We start from the raw sequence: 21,303 nt of genomic DNA, 5'->3' as shown, positions 1-21,303 counted from the left end.
GCTCTCGACTGCTAACGTGGTTGGTCAGGTTGGTTTCAGGTTGTCTCTGCCTTGTTCACAGTCTCTCTCTGTCGCTGTCTGTCTCCGCTGCCTGGGTTCTGGAGCCCCTCTATTCGTGAATGAATGCATTCCACAGGAAGGTATAATCCTGGCCATGGCAGAGCCGCCTTAGGGAATGTGTCATTATTGCTAATAATTCTCTGTGACAAAAGGGATTGTTCCACCCTGGATTGTGTGTAGAAAAGACATCCAATTTCCCCCCTCCCTCTCTCTCCCCCCTCCCCCAACCTTTGACTCTTTTTCACTTTTGCAGGGACTCCTATCACAACATAGAGCCTCTGGATCCAGCGAAGCTGAATGTTTTCCGCACCGTCAGAGAGATCACGGGTAAGACACTTTCAACACCATTATTTTTGCAACAAGAGAAATAATACAGTGGAGTTGCTGTAACATGACCTCAAATCAAACATTTAGCTAAATAATTTAATAAGTGCTATATTTTTGGAAGTTCAATTCTGTGTCTATTAGCTGCTTTTTTTTCGATGACGATATGCAAAGTGAAATATCATGCAGTCTTCTTTGAACTGTTCCCTTGATGGTTGAAAATTGGACACAAATCAGTTGTTCATGTATGATCCCAAACACAACCTCACACGTGACCTTATGCTTAAAAGCTGGGTTCCTGCCAGCAAACCAACAAGTCTAAATGAACTCTACCAATATCCAGCCAAAAATAGACCAGTGTGTTGGCAACCCAAAGTGTCTAAAACTTTTGTATAACATGTCTAACATTCACATTATGTGCATTTCTGATTACAGCTTTTTGTGAGTAAATGAATTTAGAGAGTAGGAGTGTAGGAGTAGTATCTCCACCTTAGTCCACAGAGAAAATATAAGACAAGGATCCCTGCATCCACTCTAAAGCATTTCCTCTGGGATTCGGTCTTTGTGCTCGCAGTTCCAGTCAAGATTGTGACATGAGAGGATTGGAAAACATTTGGAATGAGTATCCAGCCCCCTCAGATGCCTCTGGGGACAGAGTAAGCGAGGCACGAGTGTCCCGCTGCCACCTTGCTGAGCACTGACATCTCCGTGACAGGATGTTGTATCCTGTGCCGGGGTGTCTCCCATGCTACATGACCCAAGGTTGAGAGATTGAAATCTTGGTAGAAAATGACCAGTTGAACATCTCCTTTCCACTTTTCACCTATTATCAGCTTTTTATTTTGCCCAAGCCGAGATCTACACACACAGAGACTGGCTCAACAGAGAAATGTAGCATAATTGAAGTCCTTGACGCATGGTTAGACTGTAATCGTCATCGTTTTAAAACTCTTAACCCTTGGCCCAGAGCGCAGGGCCCCTCTCTGTGAAGTGGCTCACTCTGTAATTTGCCTTTCACATGGATGCACTGGTAATGCAGCGTTCACTGAACCCAAAACACTCCTGTCTAGCCTGCGCTGCACAGCTCGCGCACACTTCCCAGCCCTGAGCGAGTCGAGTCCTCTCGCTTTTTTCCCCCCTTTGCACATCTCTCTGGAGAAAAGCTGTTGGTAGAGAACCGTGTCATGGCCGCTGATCCACAGGAGGCTGCTGCCAGCTGACCCGGCTGGTGAATGCTGCCTTGCCATCTCGAGGGATGCAATGCGCTGCAGAGCTATGCAAGCAACACGGGATCTCATGAAACGGCCACCGTGTGTGTTTATGTGCAAGGTAGATGGAGAGAAAAGCTTGTGTGTGGGTACCACATGTCCCAACAAAGTTAGAGAAACTCCATGTGGGGATTTTTTTTGTTAAGGTGAATGTATTTGAGAAATTGTTTTGCAGGAACAACTATTTCATACCACTATATATAAAACGTTTGAAAAAACAATATCTTTCAAAATAATGTGAAATAAGTTAACTCTTTTAGTGCATCAGAAATCCATTAACACAAGTTAGAATTACATATATTAAAGTATTGATTCAAATAATGAATACTTAATATTCATTAAGTAAAAACATTTTTTGCATTCTCATTTTTTAAATGCTTTAAGATTTTGCATTTACCGTATATAACTGTATATTTGCAGCCACAATGTTAATGTTATATCTTCTTTTAACATTTTTGTACTTATTATAAGAGTATAATTCTTTTGCTTTTTTCTCTAAAAAAGCAAACCCTAGTTCAACACTAGTCTTATCTTAAGGTTAATTTATTACTGAAGCCATTTATGCCTGCAGATGTTTCCCCAGTGCAGACAGGTACTCAGCAGGACCTTGTTAGTGCCATTAGGATGATGAAGTCTCCTCTTTCTGCACAACAGTGCAAAAAGAATAAAGAACAGGCAGGCAGCTTGAGAAAAGCCCCACTCACAATCACAGTGAGGCATCCCATTGCTGCAATTTTGTCATTAAAGAAATTAGTGTCAGGCAACGTCCCATTAACGACACTACTTCAAGGCAGGCAGCCAGCTAATCTGCTGCTATCTGCAACCCAACTGATGAGATGAGCAGGGAGAGAAGTTAAACCATTCAGATGCTTCTGTTGGCCAATTTGTATGCTTTGTGTCCTCCATTCTTAAATTTTTTTATGTATGTATATGATTTCATATTGTCTAGCTACTGGCTTCCAGCAAATAGTGTTTGTTTATTAATTCAAAAGAGATGTAGTATGCATTTATTTTTCCAATATTTATTTTCTTTTGCACTGTGCCAAAATTTCCAAATCAATGACATTTAAAATGACTTAATTAAAATGCATTACTTTAATTTTTTATTATACTGTTCAAAGGGCCACATTGCTTGATTGAATAAAGCAGATTGGTTGAATAAATTCATATTTCTAGGGGGATTGAGTTCAGGACCCTGACTTGTTCACTTGTGATTATGGATCCTTTCTTTGTATTACATTGTATTATGATTGTTATTTTATACTTGTATCTCTATGAATGATTGATTTAGCAGCATAGGGAAGTGTGCATTTTCTATAGGATTTTCTTTAGGATTTTTTTATCGAATTTTGGAAGATGCCTCGTCAGCTCTGATAAAGAAAAGTATAGAAACTGTATTATATAGCTCAGCCATCCTGTTCCATTTTTCAATAACATCTTTCAGTAGAATTTAAAGGTCAAAGTTCAATGTAAATTGGGACTCCATGTATGTCCCATTTATTCATCTGAATGCAATGTATACCAATCTCTAAAAATTCAAACCTGTCAGCTTTCTAATTACGGGACCACTTCCTTAATCGCTAGGCCATCACTGCCCCCCAAAGATTACAGAAATATATTCCATTTTAGTTTACTTTTACCAACCAGTTAAAATCTAAATGTGTGTGGGACTTCACACAAAAGAATGTAAGCCTTCTAGGATGTCTTGTGAGACCTCAGTATTTTAGAATACAATATTCTATCATCTAATTGATTTCCTTCTACACAGGTTACCTGAACATTCAGTCATGGCCTGAGAACATCACTGATCTTAGTGTTTTCTCCAACCTGGCTACCATTGGTGGCCGCTCCCTGTACAGGTAACAGCTCAGCTCCATCACAAAATCAGTTCATCACTCAGTTCAGCCCAGAAACACCATCTTTGTGATGCTCATTGAATGTGATTCATTGTCCCATAGATGCAGCTGTTGACTTGACTAACGTCAGCTGGATTGATAAAATTACATCAGTTACCATGATTGTACACCCAACCATCAGCACACTGGATGCATAATGCAATCACTTATCACTGATCTTAACTCTGAGTGCAACTTAAAACAGCAGATCTGATTGCTCACTGAATCACAACTGAAATGACAAACCTAAATTCAAAGATATATATATATATATATATATATGTGTGGGTGTGTGTGTGTGTGTATGTATGAATGTCTGTCATGGAAAACAGTTATAGCACATACTGCATATCATTGTCTTCTCCCTCCGGCTGCTCGACCGGTCTGGTTCTCTGCTTAATTGATTTGGCAAAAGTTTTACACCAGATGCCCTTCCTGACACAGCCCTCCCCCTTTTCCCGGGCTTGGGACCAATACTAAGAAATACACTTGCATTCCCAATGGCTTGCATTCCCAATGGCTGGGTCACTTGCCGAAAGCAGAACCATTGTACCAGTTACCACGCCTGTCAGGGATGTGAGGCAGGGAAGGAAGGACGCAAATGCACGGGGATTTAATAACACAGAGTATGGGGACCCCATCACAGACACTACACATGAACCACAGATGAAAGTCAAATAACCGAATGAGCATGGGACACATTCATGCTAATCATAACACATGAACACAATCAGGGTAGTCAAGAAAAACAAGACAATCATGAAATTCTGGTCCAAAGTACTGGGAAATGTCCAGATCTTGACAAGCATGTGTCATGTCGTGTATGATTGCTTTTTTTTTTTCACTTCTTTACAGCATTTCACCTTTTGGTCTGTTACGTTCTGCGATTCTCCTGCCATTCTACCATCTATCTTGAATTCATTGTCCCAGCCTAAGACTCCAAATATATTTTCTTCTTCTCAGTGGTATCTCTTTGCTGGTGCTGAAGCAGCAGTGGCTAACCTCATTGCAGCTACAGTCTCTGAGCGAGATCAGTGCCGGCAACATCTACATCACCAACAACAGCCAGCTCTGCTACTACAACACGGTCAACTGGACCAGCCTATTTCGTGCCAGCGGCCAGAAGGTCCTCATACGCAACAACCGCAACCCCAAGGAGTGCAGTGAGTTTCATGGGTTGGGTTACACCCATCTTCTTAGCTAAATGTAGTATAGCTTCTCCCTTAGAGTAATCATGTAGTCCATTCACAATTGTATCTTAGATACAACAACTATGAACAGTGAACAAGTGATTTAGAACTGGAATCGAAGCTGGTAGTAGCCTAGTGTGTAACACAGGTCCAAACCCCAATTACTGATTTTGTGTACATGTTTTACTATGCAACTATTAACAGAGAATGGTCCTGAAATGCATCACATGAATTTGTCATTATGATGAGTAGGATGGAGTAGCAGGAAGCAAAATTAATTATAGTTTGTTTGTCAATGTTTGCAGACAAGAAATTTCACCTGGTGTAACAATTTTGTATGATCCTTTTGAGTCATATAGTCAGCTGGACACTTTATCTAAAATTGGATTCTGTGTAAAAGAAGTAAACTAAGAAGACTAAGAAAAGAAAAATCTCTAATTCAGGTGTCCTATATCTAGCAGTGGCACTGCTCCAGCTTGTCATTTGGCAACAGTGAAAGTTTAATGTCTTTGTCTCATAATGGCGTCTGTTTGGGCTTTACGATTGACTTTGAGCATTGGGGCTGGATGCAGTAGCGGGCGTGACTCTGCTCTACTTTTTCGTGACTCGCTAGCGGGGCGCCATGCCTTACTGGGCCTGGCAGGAGTCTGTAGAGGGCAGGGCGCCTCCACAGCTGGAGGGGCCAGCTGGAAGGGGACAGGGACAGTTTACTGAAAATGACCTGCACCTCTGTTCCATCACCTTCATCACCTCTCTTACCCTCAAAAGTGCAATGTTTGCAAATTTCTAGGTGTTTTCTTTTTTGTCAGTTTTGTCAATATGCAAAATAATGTCGGCCTAGCTGAATACAATAAAGACACCTTCACTCAGATTAGCTGCTCAAGGCACTGTTTTCAAACTGGTACTAAGAGCAGCACTACTTTCTGTGTAGAGAAGTTGTTCCCTAGTTTAAGGTCAAAGCCTTTTTTTAGGATAAACATAAGTAATTAGGTAATGACACATCACTGGGCTCCTCCCATTTTAAACTTTATAAAAACATCATCCCAATGTTTACCTCCAATTTGAAAATCGTGCCCTCCATGAGCATACAAGAGCTTTTAATGACATTTCAGAAATAATTTTCCTTGCAAAGTGTTTGCAGGGTTCTCTTTGTCTCCATGGAGATGGACCTGTTGTTTTGACTTGAATACCTCAACCACACTCAAACTGCATTTCTGAAGTTTTCTGTAGTTATGTGGAGTCACGTTCCCATCTTTTTAGCAAGTTTCACTACTCCCCTTACCCTGTGTTATCTATGACGCTAAACACAGAGCCTGTCCAGTTACTGAAGCCAAGAGGTTTTTAGCCTTGTACATTTTTCCAATTTTCATCACAATTTTGTTGGGATATGGCATGTGGCTTTTTGGTGGCCAGGGCCCACTGTGCTGGACAGTAAATAATGGAAAAGCAGAGTCTTGGGCGTCCAGCCTCTTGCAACACTTCCGTGGAAGCATCACTGTAGCAGGGCCAATGATATTTTCATAAGCTGCCAAGGGCCGGGCTGGAGGAGAGCCACAGTGGTTATCTGGCAAACATCCCTCTTCTGAATTTGCATGATATCACAGTAATATTTCATGCCAAATAATGAATTATGTCTGTATAATCAGGGAAACTCCAGAATCCAGTTCTTCTTCCTGGGGTCCCTTGATTCGACTGGGAGGAGTTTGCACCTGCAGGTGCACCTGCAGGTCTTGCTTACCCTGTCACTGTGCTGTCAGCAGTATTTTAACATCGTCTCACAGCTGTTGCATCATTCAGCACCACAGTGGGTCTCCTCCCACACCCATGCTGTCCTCCACTTGCACTGGCATCAGCAATATACAGTACAGGCCAAACGTTTGGACACACCTTCTCATTCAATGTGTTTTCTTTATTTTCTTGACCATGTACATTGGTAGATTCTCACTGAAGGCATCAAAACTATGAATGAACACATGTGGAGTTATGTACTTAACAAAAAAAGGTGAAATAACTGAAAACATGTTTTATATTCTAGTTTCTTCAAAATAGCAACCATTTGCTCTGATTACTGCTTTGCACACTCTTGGCATTCTCTCGATGAGCTTGAAGAGGTCGTCACCTGAAATGGTTTTCCAACAGTCTTGAAGGAGTTCCCAGAGGTGTTTATCACTTGTTGGCCCCTTTGCCTTCACTCTATGGTCCAGCTCACCCCAAACCATCTCGATTGGGTTCAGGTCCGGTGACTGTGGAGGCCAGGTCTCCACTTTTTGTTAAGTACATAACTCCACATGTGTAGATTCATAGTTTTGATGCCTTCAGTGAGAATCTTGTAATGTAAATGGTCATGAAAATAAAAAAAAAAAACATGAATGAGAAGGTGTGTCCAAACTTTTGGCCTGTACTGTACACTACTCACAATAAGTTAGGGATATATTGGGCCCAATACCAAGAGACAACCTTTTTGGTATCAATTTCAACATTCTGTGGATATAAAAAGCTGGTATTGTCAGTAATTCATTCTAAGTTCATCATTCAAACAGCCATGAACACACAACATCACTTAACAGACAAGCAGTGTTACCTGGCCATGGCGCGCCTTCGGGTCGGTGGCAGGTTGTCAGATGAACTTGGTGTATCTCAAAGTGTCATCAGCAGACTTGCATCCAGACACAGAACTACTGGCAGAGTTCATAACAGACCCAGGAGAGGAGCCCCACGAGTGAGATCGCAATGATGACCAGTACCTAAAGACCTATGCCCTCAAACATTGTTATGCAACTACCACACAGCTGCAGGCCCGGTTACGAGATGGGAGGGGTACCAGGGTACCAGACAAACAATTCGTAAGCAACTCCACCACTTTGGCTTGAATGCCAGGTGTCTCCACTGACACCAAGACACCTGCGTGAACTTTTGCAGTGGGCACAAGACCATGTGACTTGGACAATGTAGCAGTGGTGAACCATCCTGTTCACTGATGAGTGACAGGTCACCTTGCACAGAAATGATGGGCATCAGCTTTGCTGGAAAGGGTGAGGTGAGCGATACTCTGAGGTCAACATGGTTCCCAGGTTGCTTTGGAGGAGCAACAGTCTGGGCAGGCATCACCAGTCAGTGCTAAACGGATTTGGTTATTGTACATGACTCAGTCACTGCACATTCTTATCTCAGAGACATCATAGAACCCATCATCATCCCCCAATTCCACCTGCACACCTCCAACTTTCATGGATTATAATGCTCCACCATATCGTGGCAGAATTGTCACAGCTCGACCTCATATGATAAGGGCATCAATGTCCCCTGATCTGAACTCCATAGAGCATGTCTGGGACCAGTTGAAGCAAAGACTGAATGGTCATACCCCACCCCCATATGACCTGGCGAAACTGCGTGTGGCACTTATGGAAGAGTGGAATGCATTGCCTCAGAACAACATCATTGGGCTAGTGAGGAGCATGAGACATCGCTGTCATGCTGTCATTGCGGCAAATGGTGGAAATACCCCCTACTGTCATTGTCAATTTTTGTTATTTGGGGCTATGCCTGTTATTGTCTAAACTTTTGGGGTAATAAATATTAAACTCATGAAAATAGTGTTTCTTTGCATACATTATAAGTACTATCAAAGGGAACTTTTACTTATTTCATTAAAATTCAGTGCAAATAGGAATAACAAATAACAATATCCCTAACTTATTGTGAGTAGTGTAGATTAAAATGTGGGTCCAAGCACTTTTAAGGTGTAGCTTGGCTGTACAGGCAATACCAATCCCAGATGGTATTGTACCAATTGTACTCCATCAGCATCTTACCAAAGACAAGAACAAGGATATCTTAAGGTGAAATAGAGAACAGTGGTGGTGGTAACCCCCAAACTGGTTTATTTGTGTATCCCCTAGTGGCATACGTTTATTCTCTGGGGTATTAAATATTTAATTTGTCTTTCATATACCCTTAGTGATAGTAATATAGGACATGTTACCTTCCCCTCACCTTAATAAATGTTAAGAAAATTAAAGTGGAATTTGTAGTATACCACAGTCATTCTGAGTTCTTTACAATGTAAAGTGATTCATTTATATTTGTATTTATATACAGTAAAATGGAATATGACTTTGCTTAGAAGCAATAGCACTAGCAGCTAAATTTCCATAGATGCTTTGTTGTTGGTGATGATTGTAACAGCCACTCATATAATCAATTGCTCCAGAACTGTCCCTGTCACTACTAGATAAATGCTGTAAATATAAAATGTCCATATCCCTCCTTCTCATGCTCACAAGGTTTATTTATAATGTTATTACATATTTGTAAGGGACTTTTTATATGTGTGACAGGTAAGGAGCAGATGAGGTGTGACCTGTTGTGTTCAGATGCAGGCTGCTGGGGTCCTGGGCCTGACCAATGCCTGTCCTGCCGTTTCTTTAGCAGGGGTCGGACTTGTGTGGAATCCTGCAACCTCTATAGTGGGTAAGTGATTATGCCCTAATGCAAATATACAGGTGAACCATCTGTATCATCTGGTGCTTCAAGTGTGTTAGACTGGCAGTAAGATTTGTAGATGCATGCCCAGTGTACTACATGCTCTCTTAACTTTTCTTTGCAGCATTCAATTTTGTCCAAGACTGGTCTTCTTCAGAGCAATGGTCAGAGTGGTTCCTCTGTCACAAGGTGGAGGAAATTACCAGTGGGCTGCTTGAAATACTATTATTAAATATTATGGTAGTGTTCTGGCCATATGTTCATCTTGCATGGCATGGTTAGGCAACTATTTAAATACCTGAGGGAGCTCACCTATTGTTTAGGGAAGTAAGATTAAGTACACGGCAACCACAATGCACATTTGCACAAAAGGGACAGGAAAGCCTTTGAATTTTTTTGCCTGGACATGGTAGGATGGCTGGGGGAGGAATGTACCCTTGAACAATTTCTGCAGTTTCCAGGGGTGCTCTTCATCCCCTCTTTCATTCTGATAGCTGTGATTGCTGTGACCTGCCAGCAGATGCCATTGGCAAATGTAGACCCACCTGCTGTGCCAATGCAAAAATGCACGTTTGAAGCAGACACGATAATCTGCACCAGAATCAGCAGGGTCCTGGACCGGATGTCTGTGTTTGAGTGCTGATAGTCATGTGTCAGTAATAAGGTCTTATTATTTATTCTTGCTTATTTTTCAGTGTTTCCTTGGCAGGAGTAGATTATGAAGTAAGATTATAAATACATTAAAGGCTGTTGAAAAAGCAAAAATTGGTTGACATTCTACTTTAATTGAAGTTGATTTGGTTTCCTTTGCCTAGAGGCTAAATAATGCACATATGCTCAATTACCCACCATGATTTGTGAATGAATACCAAAATGAATAATAAGTCCAAAATAGAGCAACATGAAATCAATTACTGGTCAATGTTGCTTTTATGGCCATTTACTGATCGTGTTAGAAGGAGATTCCTTCTAGGCGCTATGAAGCCGCATACATGGATTTTTTGCCTTTCAGAGTCTCAGGCTCTAAGTCCAGGCTGCTCACCCGGCCCTTCACAGTTGAGAAGCTGGAGGCAGGTCCTGAGAGGTACGGCCCAAGTTTGGCTGGGTGTGTCACTAGTCGTGTTTCCATTAACATTCAGATCGCGCACATTTGAAAATAGAAAATCAGCATAATGCAACCAAACACAAAACAGAGTTGTTAAACCCACATTAAGTGGTGTGTCAGGAGTTTGTACATCTTGTACAACATGGCTGAATTTGCTTTCTATTAGAAATAATGACAGCTAGTGCGTCTGCTGCAATAGTAACAAACATGCCAAAATCTAGAAGGCTCTAATGATCTATCACCATCATTCTGGGAATCTTTTGGGGGATGGAACATCATGTTGCAATTTATTAAGATTTTAAAAAGTGTTTTATTCTGCGCAGATCTTTAATGGAAACCTGTCTACTGTCTCTGTCACTGCCTGAGCATGAGACCACAGACCGTCTGTCTGTCTGACTTCATAGGAAAGCACCGAACTTCACAGGCCATGCAATTTCCTCCTTCACATGGGATCTTTGATGCTGTGTATAGCTGTAGGCATTTAGACTGCATGCAATTACTGTTGAAGTGTGAAAATGAAGAAAACTGCTGTAGCGTCAGAGGAGAAAGAGTACTCCATAGAGGGTACTAGAGGTTTCTGTCATTGCTATGGTTTAGTCAGAACTGGTTAGACAGCAGTTTTGTGTTGCAACAGTTTGCAACTTGAGAAGAACATGAAGAGGAACTTCCAGTTTAGGCACTCGAATCCTGCAAGGCTTTTGATGTCAAAATGTACATAAAGGACTGAATAACCCCTTTACATGATAAGGTTGCCCAACAAAAGCAGACCGCCAGCCTACCCATGATGCATTGTACTGTCCTGATAAATTAAAATTAATTCTAATTCAATTTCCCCTGCCATTGAGGTGGCCATCTTTCAATTATAAAGGGAAATAAAGGAAGGGTGAGTTACGTGGTTCCCACATGCTGCCTTAATCTCCTCAGCGGAGCTTTCTCAGGCTTTCTCTCTCTCTCTCTCTCTCTCTCTCTCTCTCTGGCCCTTTAGGCTGATGCTGCATCTAAAACCACGGGCCTCTAAAATGGATACGCCTGATCTCATTATTCCCCTGAGAGTTCACCAGGATCTCCACATGAGGGTTTCAGACCTGAGCCCATGTGGTCCCTTTCGACTTTGGCTGATGAATTGGCAGGCTGATGGGTAGTGAAGGGTGGCCTGCTAGTATAGGGTTCACTGTAATTGTGTGTGTGACTGTGGGGTTGGGGTTTGTGGCAGGCACATTACGCTGGCACCACAAGGATGGTGAAAACAGAAAGGATGTGAGTGTTTCCACCAGAGTCCCAGTGCTTCTTCATGACCCGAGGCTCTGAATTCCCTCCAGCTGCTTTTTTAGGGCAAGGCGTGTATGTGTATGTTTAAATGATTCATCGTTTTTTCCTGACAGACCTTATCTGTATTCAAAACTTCAGCTCAGAATGGAGTTTTTCTAGGAGACCCAGACTTCTCTGGCAGTAGTAACCCAGATGCTTACAAAAAAATAAAAATAAAGCAAACCTAATATTCCATTTGTAACAACCAGAAACATTGTAATATGAATAAATAAAATTGTCTTTATGTCCCCAAACCTTGCCTTCCACATTGCAACTTCAAGACCACCACTCACCACTCAATGCTGCTTTCTCTTGTGTCACACACAGGGATGATCGGGAGTTTTCCAATGGCTCTGTGTGTTTTGAGTGTGACGCGCAGTGTGAGAAGGCCCAGGACGACTCCCTGACCTGCAATGGACCAGTGAGTATTGTCATCCATATTATTGTGAGGTTGACTGAGCATTGCTTGACTTGCTAGAAACACTCAAGACTTCACCACATTAGAATTGGAACTTGTATAGAATTTCTCACCCTATCCCTTTCACTATTTTTGGAGAATATATGTAGGATGTCCTAATCTGTGCTTTTAGATTACATACCTAGACTATCTGACCACATTTCACCTATCCGACAGACACTGTTTCTAAGTGAGCTTTCTCTCATCGCCTGCAAAGACAGAATCAGTTCAATTAACCACATAGCAAGTCATGAAATCCTTACATGATACCACCTCTCATTAACTCTCAGCACTGCTTCATCAATATCCTCCAGCCTGTCTCTTAAGATCTCCACATTCTTGTAACGATCCTCCCCAGCATCAGTTTAGCGCGATTGCTGGCCCCTCCCCTTCCTGATTCCCTGCGCAAGGTTTCCTTCCTTTAAAGGAGTGCCTGCACCAGTCTTCTGGGTCTGGTGTTTGCAATCTGTTTGTCACTGCGTGTCTGGGTGGTGTGAGTATGTGGTGGTGTTGAGTGTGTAGTTTGTGTATGGTTGGGGGGCTGGCACGTCCACAGGGCAGACCCCTAGCGGGCCGCGTCAGCTGTTTTACAGAGTCTAGTCAGTGGGCTGGCAGGGCCGTCAGGCAGACCCTGAGTGGTCTCTTGAGGGAGTCAGTGTGACTCCGTAAGTGTCTTTGTGTAGGTGAAGTGTATGTCTGTGTGTGCACAAGTTCGCAAATTCGTGACAATTCTAGCTTATTGACCTACATTGGATTAGGTTGGCAGTTTTCAGAATCTCATCCTTGCCTTTCTCTGATTAAGTTCCTTACTGTGAAATGTTTTATTATGCACTTTATAATGCTATACACACACACACACACAGACATAATTTATCTGTTGAAATTGCCTTGAACGGAAGGACAGGCTCTTCGATTACCCTTGATTAATAGTATCCCCAGTTAAAGTGTGCTTTTCGCTGCACAATTGATTTTGTTTCATGTTAATTTACAGGAAAAGTAGATTAGCTTGGCTAACCCAGATGCAAGTCCACAGAAAGAACAGGCGTTTCAAAGGGATGGATTAAGCGATCGCTGTGATGCCAACAGGGCCAGAGCAATTTGCCTGGTGTCACTTCTGATGAGCATGTGTGCGCTGCAGTGCTAATGCACCGTTTTTCATATGTGTCTATTCCCTTCGGGCCAAGCAGTTATTACACCGTAAAGTCAGCATGCTTTCAGGCTGCAGTTCAAATGTGCGTTTAATTACACTGCGGTGTAGCTGCCTGTTCAGTACCTGCCTTCTCTAGTAAGATTTAGGAAGAACAGTTAGAACTTATTGTCAGGAGGGTAACCGGAAGGCACATGAGAGGACATAGCAGTGGAATGAAATTTCCTGGTAAGTGTCTGGCGTTTCGCTGGTGAGAGAGAAGCACGCGTGCCACTGCCGGCCACAGAGAGGGAGAGTGGAGCCATGGGCTCCGTTTGGCGGCAGCGTGAGTGGGCATTGGACTGACTTTAAGGTGGCTGGGTGGAAGAGGACGGTAGCTGGCTTAATCATAAGCTTCATACGAGAGTCAGGTCCAGCGGGCAGTGAGGCACAAAGCTTCATAGTCCAGGCTTGAAGACGGCAACATTCGTTCGTAACAAGATCCAGGCGTGGGCAATCTGAAGGGGTAGTCAGGCAGAAAATGGTCATTCTTCGCAATATTTATACTTAAGTATATTACTATAAGTATAAGGTGCCTGGGGAGCAGTGTGTGGGGAGCTTTGTTTAGTGAGAATTTGGACCTGTGTTCTCCACCACCATCAAAACACTAATGGCACTGTTTTCAGACTGGCCAGAGCACTGTTTCTTGTGTGTATAGAAAAATCCTTGAGGATGCCTCTGATGTGTAGCACTGCGCCTAGCACAAGTTTGGAAATAGTGCCCTAAATATCCATCCCTCTATTAGAGAGAGTGCAGCTGTTGTGGCAGCTTGTGGTGTCCAACACCTCAATAACATTGGCCCTCGTTTAATTTGTCACAAGTTGTACGCCTTATACCCTGTGGGTTGTAGAATGACCCCTTGGCTATGTTTGGAAGGGCTCCTGACTTGTTCCAGCAGTCAGGGTAAAGTAAGCATGACAAGACACAACAAGAGTTCTGGCAGAGAAGCCACTGCTTGTTATTAGGGCCGATTAGCCTGATGACTTCAATGCTGAACACATCTGGAGTGCAGCTCTGTGTGTCTTGTCTCCTCATTCGCCTTTTGCTCAGTGGCTCAGAGGTGTGGAGTCTCTGGGATCACAGGAAACAGCAACGCTACCACTCAACGTAATAGTGCTACGTAAAAAAAGCTTCACTCAATTTCTGTGGAAAAAAGGTCACAAGGCACACAGTTCCGACTGAACTTGCAAATCATTCTCGTAAGTCATTCTTTATGCATGCAAAACAATTAGGGAGTCAGAAAGCGGAGCTTGCCAGGCCGACATGTAATAACGTGACCGTATGTGGGGAAAACAGGCTTTGTAGGAAAACTAAAATAGGGCTCAACTTCCCAATGCACCAGGTGTTTGGAAGTGAAGATCAATTAGATTGAGATTGATTGTGCACTCTGGCGCAGTCGGCTCGGGAGTGACTCAAGCCGAGGCGTGTTTCTGCACGGGAATGCGGTCCTCTCCTTATGCACTGATCCATATGCTGCCTGGATGGCTCTCTCGCACCCAGATGGAGTGTCACTTGTCACGCTAATTGATGAACTGGTAAAATATCACATGTGGCTCTTTCCCCTCATTGCTATTTTCTATTCTCTACATATTTTCAGCAATTGCAGATTCTGAAGAGTCTTCATCTTTAATAACCAGACACATTCTCTAATACATTTGGACAAATTAGGTGACAAAACAATATGAACAGCCCTATCTTACAACCGCCAAAGTGTAAATGTCAGTCTGTCCAGCATCTTTGGGATTTTTAGGCAGTATTTGCAGGACTCGACTCGATAAAGCAACAGTAACTCAATCTGTGACAGAAACATTTAAAACCCTTTTCATGTGGATCTCTTGTCTCACCATATTTGAAGACGGTTCTCCCCTCAGGACAGGAATGTTTCACTAAAGGACAAATGTCCTTATTCGTCCAATAGCATGTTTGTGCCAAAGGCCTTGCAAATAAAGCAACCACTTAGCAAAAAAGGTTGAAATCAACTTCATTACAGGCTCATATTCTGCTCATTGCTTCTGTAAAATGTTCCCTCAGTCTGTCTAAAGGTCATGGTCCTTACACACTGGAAGGACCCATTTAAGGTAGTTTAAAACAGGCCATAAGCGACACAGAGGATGCTGTGGTTTTGTTCATTAGTTGAGCCCCATTCAGAAAAGCACCTGAGACCTCGAATCAATGAGAACAACATGCCTCTTTTACTGAGACCCATCATTCATAATGTATTCTCTTGCCTTCACCCTACCAACACTTGCCAGTGCCCCTGCATTTGTGACCATGGGCACCATCATATTCTCCTATTCCAGCACCATATGCTAAGTGTGTGGGGCTTGTACGCTAGTGTAAGGTGTAAGATAAATCGATAAAACAAGAAAGTTAAAATAGCAAGAAACTAACTAACCCTTTTTTTGTTTTGGTATAATTATTTCTGCCACACAGAATCCGGTCATCAATTATGCTTTTTAAGCGGTTTTAATTGACACACTAGTACCTCATTCTGGATGATTTAATCTTGCACCTGTCAATACGTCTCATTAAAGATTGCCTTCAGGGTGACAGAAATAATTACACACCAGCAAAAAGGGTAGATAGTTTCTATTCTTTAAGGTACACATAACTTCCAAGCAGTTTTGTTTAATTTACGTTATGTATTTATTCATTAATGTTAATCGTGAGAAAGCCTTTTACCTTATAATAGCAAACAAGGCCCGTCAAACAAGCGCCAGTCAAAATATAGCTCCCCATATCCCACCTCTTGTGTAATACACAGCACTAACTGTTCAATTTTGTAGGGGTGACACTCCCAGCACTGTGAGTTTGCGTCCATTATTAAAGAATACAGATATCTTTAGCTTATTGTGCATGAGCTGCAGTTTGTCAGGTCAGTTTATGAGCTGTCCTGCAGCCGCCGAGCCTCTTATTGATATCCAGGCTGATTGCGTGTGTGAGCCTCAATCCAACTCTTCCTCTATCAGCTTCCCATATTACACTCATAAATCCTCGCTCTTCTGACTGTTATGGTCATTGTGTGTGCGGTGAGGGATGGTTATTATCCTCAGCCCTGGTTGCGGGTGTTTTATGTGTCTTTCTCTCATCTCTTTCTCTCTGACTCTCAGGGTCCTGACCACTGTGTGAAATGCCTGCACTTCAAAGATGGGCCCAACTGTGTCGAGAAGTGTCCTGATGGTCTCCAGGGAGCCAACAGCTTCATCTTCAAATATGCAGAGGCCAACAATGAATGCCATCCCTGCCACGCCAACTGCACACAGGGGTGGGTGCATGTGTATGGTTGAGAGAACAGTGTGTTGAGAAAATGAGACTTTTCATGTACTCAAAAGAGGGAGAATTTTACACCTCCTCCATAGGGAAACCGGACCACAATCAAATGGGCCGATTTACGTGATTCTAAAATATATTCAGCATGTAGGTCGTTTGTTCGCTAATCAGAATTAGTGGACTCCAGTATTTATGGAATAATTGGACTCCAGTATTTATGGAATAATTGGACTCCAGTATTTATGGAATAATATTATGGAATATGCTTATATATTTAAACAACGTTTACTTTCTCACTCTGTCATGCCGAGACCACGCCTGCCACGACACCTTATCAGCACTTTAATTCTAGGAATCTGAATTGGAAGATAGTGAATATGGCCTTCACAACAATGCTACAATCATGCTACATCTTACATGATGCCTTCAAAATGTTTCCCTAAATCACATAATCTTCTCTGAATGCTGTGTGGGTACAACCTTGTTGCCTCAGCTTTTTGAGGGTGAACAATTGGTGACGTTTTCCCTTCATCCTCCTCTTCCCTCCCTTTACATCAAACGCCTCAAGGAAGGCCTTCTCTGTGGCTCCATCCGTTCATCTCCATGGCGAATGTCATCAGCCAGCAGTTGGACATTTGCTATTTTATGCCCTGGCAGAAGTGAAAGCATTAATGGGCTGCACACTCTTTTTCTGCCTGACGGTAGGCTTTGATCATCCAGAGTGGCCGGGATTCACAGAGTCAGGACAGGAACTTGTGTCATGGCTGGATGGGAGCCAAGTGCAGGTTAAAATAAGACCAGACAGATGCTGACTCACACTTAAGCAGAAGAGCCAGCTGAAGAGGAAGAACAGAGCATTAAAAATCCAAACCCTTTCTCTAATACAGTTAGGTGAAAACCATAGGTGGACAAAACTGTCACTATACATACAGTAAGCATGCAGTGTGCAGATGCAAGCATTCAGACAGACAGTTCACTTAAACTAATCGTAAATTGGCATGGTCAGCTCATGATGGGATTACCCCTCTTTTCTGAGGATGGGAATCTCCCAATGACCTCCCATGTTGCCCAGTCATGATAAAATGATTAATAAGTTTTAAAAATAACATGGATGAAATCCAAGACAAACATCCTGTCTTTTGGAGGGTTTCCGGATCATCCCATTGGCCTATATGCCTCACCCCAGAGGCCATATTTCATTTGACTTTTTTTTTAAATGCTGAGTAGAATCAGTTTCTGAGAGGTCCGGTCCCTCGTCCAAGTTGTGCTAATGTGCATTTTGAGTCATAGAGATGAGTAGCTCGGGTAACTCAGTCCTCATCATCACCGTTGCCTGTTTTCAGAGAGAGGAATAGTAAGAGTCCTCTGCGGATTTACTCCCTGGCTGATAACCTGGCTCCCCTTTATCCTCTGCTTGCCTTCAGGTGTAAAAGATTATGGGCTGAAACTCACGATGCCTTCTGTGTCTCTGTATTTCTCTTGCGTGATTGTGGGCGGTCGCTCTCTAAATCCTGGCATACAGACGACAAACTTGTTAATAAAAAATGCTGATTTAGTTTTACCCCAGCTGCGGATTCTTCTCTCTGAGTGGACAGGCTTTTTTATTTTAGCTAAGGTAACAGCTCAGACATGGACAGAATTTGTTCTGTGTTGGGCTTACCAGGCTAAGACCCCTCAGAGATCACAGGACTTGGCGGCGTAATGAGGGCCTTCACATCCATCTCTAATAAGGCTTCTGGAACAAAAGATCCATGGCAGAGACTCAAGGGTCTTACAGTCCCACCTCTCCCTGCTCATGTAGGCATCATCCAACTATGGTCATTCTTTACTGGCCATTTTTCATCAAGGTGCTTCTCAGCTAAACAAACGGGGAGATGAAATATGTCACAAATTTGAAGAAGGGTAAAAAAAAAAAAAAAAAAACTCACCAGTGCTCTGTTTTTGTTTCCTTTTAGATGTGTTGGGCCCAGACTGCAGGACTGCATTGGCATGATGGACAGGTAATGCTCACGCACACAAAGAGCATGACTTGCATTTTACCCTATCATTTACTTATGTTTATAATTTTTTTATTTATTAAGCTTAGATCCATTCACCCATCATCCTGTACCCACTGCTCTCACGATTGTTCATTACAGGGAGACTCCTCTGTGTGTCTCTCCCAGTATTCTTGTTGTGTAACAGTCCCTGAACAGGGAACAACATGCATGAACTAAGGAAGTTACCAAAAGCTTCAACAGTTCATTAAAAATGGGGTTCTAAGTGGGCAAGAGGTTTGCCAAGCGTTCTTTGTAGATCAGGGCGAGCCAGTGTATTTCATTTTAGAGTGAGAGATTCACAGCTGGCAGTGATGAGTACAGGTCTCTTGTCAGAGCTGCGGTGGCAGAGTGGCATACTGTGTTCTGTTTGGACAGCAGCGCTTCAGAGCAGAACGGTCAGCCGTGACACCTCGGTAAAACATGTGGAGAAGGCAGGATTTAATGAGGTAGGCTCCGCGGGAGCGACTGAAGTGGGATTTATTGTGGAGGAGAAAGCCCGGGCATGATCTGATCTTTCCGTAAGGTTATTGATGTGAAAGGAGAAGCTGGGGGACTCATCAATCCAGATGCTGGGGTGTTTGTCAAGAGGGACTCACTCTATTGAGGTGATGTTGATTTTGGCAAGATGGGATGAGGTTTTTATAAAGACAACATTCCTTTTGCCATAATGTGAATGTAATGTCATATACAGTTTGCCATATTGGGGTTTATAACTTTGGAAAATCAGTTCAAATACATTACATTTACTTCTAAATGGTATCTGAATTAAATGTTTTGGAGCCCACTGTACATTTAAAATATTGGACCACAAGGTAGACCTTGAGGAACTCCTCTAATTACAGTGTAGAGTGAAGTCAGTAAATAACTATTAGTAGATATTGTAAAAATAATTATTTTCTTTTTAGCTAATACAACATGCACGCATGCAACAGATTCTAAAGCTATATAGAATTTAAAACCTGAAATATTACAACAACAACAGAGCCATTACATGAAACAGGATCAAATACATACCTGAGTACACCAGTTTATTTCATGAGCATGTGTAGGATGATATTCTTTTAGGTGCTGAAAGTTCCACAGGCCCTTATTTAATGCACCTTATTCGTTTTAACACATTATCTTATCAGCTAATCAATTGTTTTTGTGCAGAATTAAGTGACAGCAGTTTAACGTTGTAATCTGATTTTAATTATGCAAAATATTTAGCGCTGCTTCTTACCATAACGTCAATTGTCATCACAGTTGTTATTAATCTGTGAGAACAGCTCAGACAAGCTGACAGCCAGACGTTTTCATGTTTTCTTAATTTGATGAGACTGGATTGGGTGGAGACTAGCTAATTTTAGAAATTGTACATTTCCTGACATTTTCCCTCAATGTATTCATTATTCTTCTGGCCTGGTTGTGTTTGAAGTATCAGAAAGACTGCATTTACTCTGGGCAAAAATGTAGTAGTTTGATTTTGTCAGGCCAGCTCTAACATAGTTTCTGCTACAGTGGATACTGATTGTCCAAAATGTTGACCATGTTAATATATGAGGGTTTACAAGGTTTCTCAGTAAAGAAAAAGCTGGAGACAGACTGAACAAGAGAGGAAAAAGGGCTGTGTGTGATTAATGGCTAGCTGTGAGGGCAATGCGTGTGTGTGCGCGCACGTTGCACTCGTCTTGATAAATTGATTGCATTTTGCTTTTGTTCCCATGGGGAAAAGTGAACAAAATGCCACTAAGCGTTTCTGAGCAAATGGATGTGTGATTTCCAATCCATTCCTGTTTTGCCCAGGCTGGAGCACTCGAGGAGAAATAGGGAGCCTAGGGAAAGAAACATGAGTGCAAGGAAAGACACACTGAATCCATTTAGGATGAACAGGGTACAGGGCTACCAGAATCTCATGACGAATAACATTTTTTGTCGCGTTAGAAATATAAATAGGGTCTTTCCCTCCATCTAAAAAGTATAAAAATAAATAAAGAAAAAGCTTAGGAGCTGGGCCAATGTGGATAATTAGTTTCATTTTACATTGGTTGGTATGGGAAAGTGCAACTTTGTGAAGCCTGGAAAGTTAGCGAGCATAGTTGAAGGTTTTCAATTCTTTTCATTTATTTTGCAAATAATTTCATAATTACCTTAAATGTAAGACTTTTTAAACCCATTTTAACTTTTACAACAGCGCAGCACAGGGCACAGCTGATCTCCTGTGGTCATTAGAGATGGACAGTAATGGCCGCTAATTTCTTACACCTCCATTGGCCCATCGGGACCTGTTCTTCCATTGATCACAAGCAGGCTGTAGGCCAGCAGACGTGAGCAGATGAATGAGACAAGACAGGAGAAGAGGAGAGGTGACACTACCCATCAGGGGAAGCCCCCTCCATTGAGCCGGAGTCTTAACAAGCGAGGTGTCTGGCTGATGTACCTCTTTATCAGATACCATCAGATCAGATGTGTCCTTCACTGCATCGGTAAAGATCCAGCATCCTTCACTATTAGTTCCAAACTTGTCAGCTGTGCTTCAGACTGAAAAGAGAAAAGCTTAAAACGAAGATGTTACGCTGGGTGTTTGTAGCTCTGAGTGTGATGTGGAGTCTGCGTAGTGCTCATCAATCATTGAAAAGGTCAATACACCATCGACTTGGTATTTATTTTTATAGATTTGTCATCAATACTAGAGATGTGTGACATATTAATGTTTTCAACTTTAATGAAGATACTA

The 21,303-nt window shown here is 42.3% G+C and overlaps 1 protein-coding gene across 3 annotated transcripts in view; it reads left to right on the top strand.

Annotated features, from left to right (window-relative positions):
• erbb4b (erb-b2 receptor tyrosine kinase 4b) overlaps window positions 1-21,303 on the top strand; it is a 250,494-nt gene that overhangs the window by 184,946 nt on the left and 44,245 nt on the right. For 2 of the 3 annotated variants that reach the window (XM_028990490.1, XM_028990489.1), the window contains exons 10-17: window positions 314-387; window positions 3,421-3,511; window positions 4,511-4,710; window positions 9,078-9,210; window positions 10,235-10,306; window positions 11,963-12,056; window positions 16,389-16,543; window positions 18,504-18,548. In XM_028990490.1, the coding sequence (XP_028846323.1) occupies window positions 314-387; window positions 3,421-3,511; window positions 4,511-4,710; window positions 9,078-9,210; window positions 10,235-10,306; window positions 11,963-12,056; window positions 16,389-16,543; window positions 18,504-18,548 (864 nt within the window). The remainder of the gene's footprint in view (window positions 1-313; window positions 388-3,420; window positions 3,512-4,510; window positions 4,711-9,077; window positions 9,211-10,234; window positions 10,307-11,962; window positions 12,057-16,388; window positions 16,544-18,503; window positions 18,549-21,303) is intronic. The other variant, XM_028990491.1, reaches the window with a different exon arrangement.

Source organism: Denticeps clupeoides, chromosome 9 (genome assembly GCF_900700375.1).
Source record: "Denticeps clupeoides chromosome 9, fDenClu1.1, whole genome shotgun sequence".
In the NCBI taxonomy this organism is placed as follows: domain Eukaryota; kingdom Metazoa; phylum Chordata; class Actinopteri; order Clupeiformes; family Denticipitidae; genus Denticeps; species Denticeps clupeoides.
Note: the sequence above shows the minus strand (reverse complement) of the source record. Positions and strands in the feature narration are given on the sequence as shown.